Source organism: Doryrhamphus excisus, linkage group LG16 (genome assembly GCF_037039965.1).
Source record: "Doryrhamphus excisus strain RoL-2023G ecotype Guam linkage group LG16, RoL_Dexc_Guam_v1.1, whole genome shotgun sequence".
NCBI classification, from domain to species: Eukaryota; Metazoa; Chordata; class Actinopteri; order Syngnathiformes; family Syngnathidae; genus Doryrhamphus; species Doryrhamphus excisus.
In genome coordinates this window covers 14,075,999-14,085,912 of record NC_136372.1, presented here as the reverse complement: position 1 = coordinate 14,085,912, position 9,914 = coordinate 14,075,999, and the positions used below count along the sequence as shown (strand labels likewise).

The following is a 9,914-nucleotide window of genomic DNA, read 5'->3' as shown; positions in this document are numbered from 1 at the left end:
ATATACATTTATTGCTTACTGGTTCGCTAGCTAGTGAAGAAATGTTCTCCTCCTATTCCATGTGGAAGTGGTAAGTTTTTGGCTTCTGTTCCTCACACCCTTTGAAATCCTTTCATTAAGTTTAAAGGAAATACATTTGATGCTAACTGGTTAGCTCGCTAGCTAGTGAAGAAATGTTCTCCTATTCCATGTGGAAGTGGTACATTTTTGGCGTCTTACTTTGTCTTACTTCCTCACATCCTTTGAAATCCTTTCTCAAGATTAAAAGAAATACATTAATGCTAATTGGTTAGCTCGTTAGCTCATGAAGAAAGGTTCTCCTCCTGTTCTGTGTGGAAGTGGTACGTTTTTGGCTCCCTACTTCATCTTTCTTCCTCAGACCCTTTGAAATCCTTTTTCAAGTTTAAAAGAAATACATTTGATGCTAACCGGTTAGCTCGCTAGCTACACTATATTGCAAACTCACAGCCATGTGGAGTCCCTGCAGCATCAAAGTTGAGCAATGTGTTGTAAACAAAGAACAAAAGGAGTGTAAAGGTGTAATACGTAGGTGTGTTATTTCATGTCTACCAGGCTGTTACAATTTTTTAAAAACTTATTTAGAAAGTCATAAACAGGTAAGAATTTTTAAAGTGCATGAAAATGTATAATAATATTATCATTTATTAATCCCAACCCCATGCCTGGTACTCCATCAATATATAAATGTCCTTGCCCGCTAGATAAAGACTTTTTCATTAAATATATGCCATTAATTTTAACTGGTGTTAAAATTCACTTGCTTAAATCAGAATAAATATCAGACAGTTTTACAATGTCAGGCCTGGGTTTAATGACGTCTTAGGCAAAGGATTAGGAATGACTCAGCAGACTTACTAAAGTGGATTTGAGAAAGACCAGACAGGTTCCCAAAAGGCATCAAATCAGATGAGCTGGAATTTAAACCCTGTTTAAATGGCTTCTTGTCACGGAATCTATTTAAAAAAAAAAGGGGGGGGGGGGGGCTGGGAACAACTCCATCAAGGTTTTCCTTATCTGCACTTGGAGAGTTTAAAGCAGGGGTCTCAAACTCAATTTACCTGGGGGCCTCTGGAGCTAGGGTCTGGGCGAGGCTGGGCCGCATCAGGTTTTCCAAAAAAAAAACTTTTTTTTTATTAAAAACAGAAAAATTAATACACTTTTCTTTGGTTCCGATTTTCTACAATAAAAGCTCTGATAAAACATCCCACAGTTCTCAAATATCTTAATTTTTATTTTACTACACAAAATAAGAAATAAAATAAATTAACAAATCAAGAATAAAGAAAATCAATCAGTAATAAATAAATATAATAATAATAATAAAACAGCAAATAATAAAAACCTAAGAAACCACATATAGTTGGTGGGTAGACAAATTGTTTTTTCTGATTAAAATGAAAAAAGCATTATTAGAGCCTGACAAAACACGACTATAGTCACATTAATACTTTTTTTATTTACAACATATTGCGCAACTGCAGGGTCTTGAGACACATGCTAACTCGCAAACTAGACAGCTAGCGACCTAAACGGTAGCCTCCAAGTTATTTCCTTTAAACTTAAAAAGCCAAAAACTTACCACTTCCACACGGATAGGGAGGATAACTATTAACAGTTATTTAACCTTTAACATGAACATTAATCAAACGTAATCATTTTTTCTGGGTACATGATACCATACAGCATCCATATCAAACTTGCGCGGGCCGCACTAACATTAAACTTTCATATCAAGGCGGGGGCCTCAAACTAGTGTCCTGCGGGCCACATTTGGCCCACGGGTCGCGTGTTTGAGACCCCTGGTTTAACATTTTCTAAGTTCAGGAGCTCAATACAGAATCAAACATGTAACACTGAAATTTTTGTAAATATAAACCATCAACTTACATTTTATCTTATTGCAGTGTCTTGATGGTGGAATCTTTGACACCCAATCATGGCAGCACGGGTCATCTGCTAGCTAGCAACCTAGGAAGACACATTTTCTTCTTTTCATTCAAGATATACAAAAAAAACACCAAATACTTCATTTCAATGCTGGCTTCCCACTGAGTTAAGTGACAAATAATGTTTCCCTTGTTGAAATAAGCAATAAGCAATATACAGGGATACAGTAATGGACCACTCTAATGGCAATAATGGCGGCCCCTGGTGGCTGGAAGATGAATTGCTGCCATGTAATGTAGTAGCGCTTGACATCCTTTAATAGCTACTAGTGGCAAGACAGTTTCAAACTGCCCGAAATCTAATCTATATTCAATTAAACACTATTATAATAGGATAATATATATTATTTACTTCATTTATCTTTTATTATTTCATTGTTTGGTCAATTTTCACAATTTTGAACGCACGACATAGAGGCCATTTTATGTGCTGTTTACTTTAATTACTTGGTAAAACCAAATCAATGTCAGTCATTAAATATATTTCAAGACACAAAAACCTATATTTCAGCTTTGTGTTGTTTAAGGCCGCAAATAACCCTGTTTCAAATGCAAATGAAAGGGTAAATCCCTTATGCTGCCCCTAGCGGCTTGAAATAGAATTACTAACACGAACAAAATAGTGCTTTGAATTGTTGCGCTAAATAGCGCCCCCAGTGGCTGGAAGTTGAATTAGTGATAAAATGATGGAGATGCAAGCCATTATTGTTGCAATTCTATCTTGCTCTTTCTTCTCTTTGTTCATATAAGTGTCATGGTGTGTGTGTGTGTGTGTGTGTGTGTGTCAATAAACCTCTTCTGTTTCTGTGCACAATCTCTCTTTCTCTCTCTCTCTCTCTCCCTCTACCCTCGCACGTCCTTAAACATCTCCGCACCGAGCAGGACTCACTTGTGAGCGCACAGCAGAAGTGTGCACATTGTGGCAACACCTTTTTTTTTTTTTTCTTCCTCGTGCCGCACTCCACTCACATGAGCTGTGGAAAAACAGAATTATTCACACTGCATTTAAATGTCACAATAACAACTTGAGGACTACTTTTTATTTTGTGTTTTTTCTGCATGCAGGTAAGACAACATGGCATGCTTTTATTTGCTTTTATTTTTCCTGCAGGGATTTAAACTGTGTTTTTTTATTCTTTGACTTATGTTATTATTCTATAAGACAAAACAAAATGATGCTATTTATGACTTTCCATAATTTGGATGATACACTAAACTCCTTTTCACAATGTGGTTACCCTCAAAGTGCCACTTAGTTATTATATTCATTTTCCTTGAATAATTAATACAAAATAGTAACTTTAAATTACATTTCACAAAAAAAAAATTCAAAATAAACACCAATTGCAATTAGCAGGAAATATTTTTATTTTTTTATGTAATATAATTAATATAATATAAATATATTTAATATAAGTAATAATTAATTAATATAAATATGGTGGTTTATAATATAAATTAATATAGAAAACATTTTACAATAATGTTCTTAATAATAAATAAAATAATAAAATATATAAAGAATTGTTAAAATATTAATACTACACTTAAAATATATATACAAATATTTTTTTTAATATATAAAAATTTTTGATGTGCGTTATTGCCAGGCTTTTGTAGGCCACATAAAATAATACGGAGGCCCAAATGTGGCCCCCGGGCTTTGAGTTTGACACCTGAACCAAAGAATGTTGTTCTGAATTCAATATAAATATAAAAAAAATATATATAATGTATATGTTATGTATTATTATTTATAAAATATAATACACATAACATTATTTTTTTTAATTTTGTTTTTATGTAAACTAGATTTGTATTTACTGTATTTCAGCCTGCAAAAACAAGCACAGGAAATCACAGCATTGATGGAAGACATGCAGGGAAAAATATTTAAAAAAAAATTAAAAATAAAAAAAATATTTAATAATTTAATAATAATAATAAATTTAATTTAATAAGACAACTTTTAATGAAAAATAAAAAAAATTATGACTTAATGGATGTTTGCAGGTGCACCAAATTTTGAATTTACTAAGTTGTATTATTACTTTATATGTATATATTATATGAATAAAATGCATAACATGCCATGAAATGCTTCTTATGATGATGATGTGTAAGTGTTGGTCTTCTGTGGGTGACATAAGAGGAGAGTCTGTGATGCCGCGATGCAATCTTGCATAATAAAAACCCTTTTGGACACCAAAGCATCGTAAAAAAGCAGCAATGTCTCTTGTGCATGCAATCCAATTTACTCAGGCTAGGATTCATTTACATCCATCCCCACCCCCTCATCAATCCCCCCCCAAAAAACTGAGATGAAGCTGTCAGTCAGGGGGTGATCATTTAGCAGCATGTGGAGGGCGTGTCCTGCACCCCCCCCCCCCCTGGGGGGAGATAGGGTCTGTGTGAGACCGTAACAAGTGATTTCCCCCGGCAGCAGCTCGCTTGCATAAAGGAGCATACTTGGTCTCAGGTTGTGAGCAACGCCGAGTCTTTAGAGAGCATCCTCGTCATGCTGGCTGTCAATCATAGACGGGAGGATTTACACGGAAAAATCTATGAAAATCCTCACAGGAGCCTGCAGCTGAGAACTTCTTTTTAACGCATTTATAGCAACACACGATCATTCATGTCTTGACTATAGGGGTGTTATTTTATGCCTAGAAGGCTCTAATGTTCTAAAGCATATTTAGAAGGTCCTAAACAGGTTTTCTATGTACAAATTTATTTTACTGTAATATGTTTCCTATAATGGTAATAGGAGCATAAAGGTGACTATAGGGGTGTTATTTTATGTCTACGGGGCTCTAATAATGTCGTAAAGCATATTTACAAAGTCGTAAATAGGTTTTCTATATGTCTGAATTTATCTTACTGGATTATGTTTCCTACAATGGGTAACAGGAGTGTAAATGTGACTATAGGGGTGTTATTTTATGTCTACAGGGCTCTAATAATGTTGTAAAGCATATTTAGAAGGTCTTACACAGGTTTTTTGTGTCTTTCTTTCTTTCATTATGTTTACTATAATGTGTAACAGGAGTGTAAAGGTGACTATAGGGGTGTTATTTTATGTCTAGAAGGCTCTAATGTTCTAAAGCATATTTAGAAGGTCATAAAAAGGTTTTCCATATCCAAATTTATCTTACTGTATTATGTTTCCTATAATGGGTAATAGGAGCATAAAGGTGACTATAGGGGTGTTATTTTATGTCTAGAAGGCTCTAATGTTCTGAAGCATATTTAGAAGGTCCTAAACAGGTTTTCTATGTACAAATTTATTTTACTGTATTATGTTTCCTATAATGGTAATAGGAGCATAAAGGTGACTATAGGGGTGTTATTTTATGTCCTACAGGGCTCTAATAATGTCGTAAAGCATATTTACAAAGTCGTAAATAGGTTTTCTATATGTCTGAATTTATCTTACTGGATTATGTTTCCTACAATGGGTAACAGGAGTGTAAATGTGACTATAGGGGTGTTATTTTATGTCTACAGGGCTCTAATAATGTTGTAAAGCATATTTAGAAGGTCTTACACAGTTTTTTTGTGTCTTTCTTTCTTTCATTATGTTTACTATAATGTGTAACAGGAGTGTAAAGGTGACTATAGGGGTGTTATTTTATGTCTAGAAGGCTCTAATGTTCTAAAGCATATTTAGAAGGTCATAAAAAGGTTTTCCATATCCAAATTTATCTTACTGTATTATGTTTCCTATAATGGGTAATAGGAGCATAAAGGTGACTATAGAGGTGTTATTTTATGTCTAGAAGGCTCTAATGTTCTAAAGCATATTTAGAAGGTCCTAAACAGGTTTTCTATGTACAAATTTATTTTACTGTATTATGTTTCCTATAATGGTAATAGGAGCATAAAGGTGACTATAGGGGTGTTATTTTATGTCTACGGGGCTCTAATAATGTCGTAAAGCATATTTACAAAGTCGTAAATAGGTTTTCTATATGTCTGAATTTATCTTACTGGATTATGTTTCCTACAATGGGTAACAGGAGTGTAAATGTGACTATAGGGGTGTTATTTTATGTCTACAGGGCTCTAATAATGTTGTAAAGCATATTTAGAAGGTCTTACACAGGTTTTTTGTGTCTTTCTTTCTTTCATTATGTGTACTATAATGTGTAACAGGAGTGTAAAGGTGACTATAGGGGTGTTATTTCACATCTACGGGGCTCTAATAATGTCATAAAGCATATTTACACAGGTTTTCTATGTCTTACTTTATTTTATTATGTATACTATATTGAGTAAAAGGAGTAAGGAGTGTAAAGTTGACTATAGGGGTGTTATTTTATGTCTACCGGGCTCTAATAATGTCGTAAAGCATATTTAGAAGGTTTACACAGGTTTTCTATGTCTTACTTTTATTACGTCTACTATAATGGGTAACAGGAGCATAAAGGTGACTATAGGGGTGTTATTTTATGTCTAGAAGGCTCTAATGTTCTAAAGCATATTTAGAAGGTCATAAAAAGGTTTTCCATATCCAAATTTATCTTACTGTATTATGTTTCCTATAATGGGTAATAGGAGCATAAAGGTGACTATAGGGGTGTTATTTTATGTCGACGGGGCTCTAATAATGTCGTAAAGCATATTTACAAAGTCGTAAATAGGTTTTCTATATGTCTGAATTTATCTTACTGGATTATGTTTCCTACAATGGGTAACAGGAGTGTAAATGTGACTATAGGGGTGTTATTTTATGTCTACAGGGCTCTAATAATGTTGTAAAGCATATTTAGAAGGTCTTACACAGGTTTTTTGGGTCTTTCTTTCTTTCATTATGTGTACTATAATGTGTAACAGGAGTGTAAAGGTGACTATAGGGGTGTTATTTCACATCTACGGGGCTCTAATCATGTTATAAAGCATATGTACACAGGTTTTCTATGTCTTACTTTATTTTATTATGTATACTATATTGAGTAAAAGGAGTAAGGAGTGTAAAGTTGACTATAGGGGTGTTATTTTATGTCTACCGGGCTCTAATAATGTCGTACAGCATATTTAGAAGGTTTACACAGGTCTTACTTTCTTTTATTATGTCTACTATAATGGGTAACAGGGGCATAAAGGTGACTATAGGGGTGTTATTTTATGTCTAGAAGGCTCTAATGTTCTAAAGCATATTTAGAAGGCCATAAAAAGGTTTTCCATATCCAAATTTATCTTACTGTATTAGGTTTCCTATAATGGGTAATAGCAGCATAAAGGTGACTATAGGGGTGTTATCTTATGTCTACCGGGCTCTAATAATGTCATAAAGCATATTTAGAAGGTCTTGCACAGGTTTTCTATGTCTTACTTTATTTTATTATGTCTACTATAATGGGTAACAGGAGCATAAAGGTGACTATAGGGGTGTTATTTTATGTCTACAAGGCTCTAATGTTCTAAAGCATATTTAGAAGGTCATAAACAGGTTTTGTAATTTATCTTACTGTATTAGGTTTCCTATAATGGGTAATAGGAGCATAAAGGTGACTATAGGGGTGTTATTTTATGTATACAGGGCTCTAATAATGTCATAAAGCATCTTTAGAAGGTCTTACACAGGTTTTCTATACGTATCTTAACTTTCTTTTATTATGTCCACTATAATGGGCAACAGGAGTGTAAATGTCACTATAGGGGTGTTATTTCACATCGATGGGGCTCTAATAATGTTATAAGGCATATTTGCACGGGTTTTCTATGTCTTACTTTATTTTATTGTGTATACTACATTGAGTAAAAGGAGTAAGGAGTGTAAAGTTGACTATAGGGGTGTTATTTTTTGTCTATCGATGGGGCTCTAATAATGTCGTAAAGCATATTTAGAAGGTCTTACACAGGTTTTCTATGTCTTACTTTCTTTTATTTTGTCTACCATAATAGGTAACAGGAGCATAAAGGTGACTATAGGGGTGTTATTTTATGTCTACCGGGCTCTAATAATGTTGTAAAGCATATTTAGAAGGTCTTACACAGGTTTTCTATGTCTTAATTTCTTTTATTTTGTCTACTATAATGAGCAACAGGAGTGTAAAGGTGACTATAGGGGTGTTATTTCATGCCTAGAGACCTCTAATTTTGAATTTGGATTTAGAAGGTGGTAAACCGGTCTTCTATATCTTATCTTCTGCTATTACGTCTATTATAATGGGTAATAGGAGTGTAAAGGTGACTATAGGGGTGTTATTTCAGGCCCACAGGGCTCTAATATTATGAAAACACTGTATTTAGAAGGTGTTAAATAGGGTTTATATCTCGTATGTCTACTTTATTAGGTAATAGGAGTGTACAGGCAACTCTAGAAGTGTTATTTCATGTCTGAAGGGCTCAAATGGTTTTACTGATTTATGACAATAAACTATAGGGGTGCTATTTCACATCTACGGGGCTCTAATAAAGTTATAAAGCATATTTATACAGGTTTTTACGTGTTACTTTCTTTTATTATGTATACTATATTGAGTAAAAGGAGTGTAAAGTTGACTATAGGGGTGTTATTTTACATCTAGAGGGTTCTAATGAAATTTAAAAAAGTGTATTTAGTAGGTGGTAAACAGGTTTTCCATGCTCAATGAAAATATTTCATTTATGAATAAGGTATTCTACTTTTTGGAAATTCACGATGGGGTCTGGAACCAATTAAGATCTTTTGAACAGTCATTTTTTGTACAGTTTCCTGCTAATTTGTCACGAAAAGGTGACGACTCGCTGTTGTTTTGTCCTCAGACAGGATGTTGTAATCCGAGTGAGAAAGATCGGCACCATGGACTCCTGGATATTCCCGTCCTCCCCTCCGAACATGTCGGACCACCTCATGTACGACAGCTTCGTGCCGGTGAACGACTCGGACCCACAGAGGAACGACACGGACCAGAGCTTCAACAAAACAAGCACGGTGGTCATTACCTGCATGTACTTCCTGGTGTGCACCATGGGTCTGTGCGGGAACGCCCTGGTCATCTACGTCATCCTGCGTTACGCCAAGATGAAGACGGTCACCAACATCTACATCCTCAACTTGGCGGTGGCCGACGTGCTCTTCATGCTGGGCCTGCCCTTCATCGCCATCCAGCTGGCTTTGGTCCACTGGCCGTTCGGCCCGGTGCTGTGCAGGGTGGTGATGACCGTCGACTCGCTCAACCAGTTCACGTCCATCTTCTGCCTGATGGTGATGAGCATCGACCGCTACCTGGCCGTGGTGCACCCCATCCGCTCCACCAAGTGGCGCAAGCCCCGCATGGCGAAGACCATCAACCTTGCAGTGTGGGGCGTGTCTCTGCTAGTTAACCTGCCCATCGTCATCTACAGCGGCGTCATCACCAAACACGACGGTTGCTTCTGCACCATCGTGTGGCCCGAACCTCAGGAGGCCTACTACACGGCTTTCATGTTCTACACCTTCATCCTGGGCTTCTTCCTGCCTCTGCTGGTCATCTGCCTCTGCTACCTCTTCATCATCATCAAAGTGAAGTCTTCGGGGATCCGCGTCAGCTCCTCCTCCAAAAGACGCCGTTCGGAGCGGAAGGTCACCCGTATGGTGTCCATCGTGGTTGCCGTGTTCGTCTTCTGCTGGCTGCCCTTCTACGTCTTCAACGTGACCTCGGTGACGGGCACCATCAGCACCACACCGATGCTGCGCAGCACCTTCGCTTTCGTGGTGGTCCTGGGTTACGCCAACAGCTGCGCCAACCCTATACTCTACGCCTTCCTGTCGGAGAACTTCAAGAAGAGCTTCCAGAACGTGCTGCGTCTCAAGAAGGTGGGCGGCTTGGATGAAGCGGAGCGCAGCGACAGCCGGCAGGACAAGTCACGCATGATGGCCGACCCCACGGAAACGCAAAGCACGCTCCTGAACGGGGACCTGCAGACCAGCATCTGAGAGGTCTAGAATACTAGGATACTCTGACATGGGAGTACTGAGGA

General features: G+C 36.7%; 1 protein-coding gene across 1 annotated transcript; it reads left to right on the top strand.

The window, feature by feature from the left end:
* Positions 1–2,810: 2,810 nt before the first annotated feature.
* LOC131103704 (somatostatin receptor type 2-like) lies at positions 2,811–9,914 on the top strand. Its single transcript, XM_058050178.2, has 2 exons — positions 2,811–3,032; positions 8,718–9,914. Exon 2 carries the CDS (start codon positions 8,755–8,757, stop codon positions 9,868–9,870), a length of 1,116 nt encoding a protein of 371 aa, XP_057906161.2. The 5' UTR covers positions 2,811–3,032; positions 8,718–8,754; the 3' UTR covers positions 9,871–9,914.

Coding starts and splice junctions, on each gene's coding strand:
- LOC131103704 (XM_058050178.2), top strand. CDS start 8,755: ATGGACTCCTGGATATTCCCGTCCTCCCCTCCGAACATGTCGGACCAC.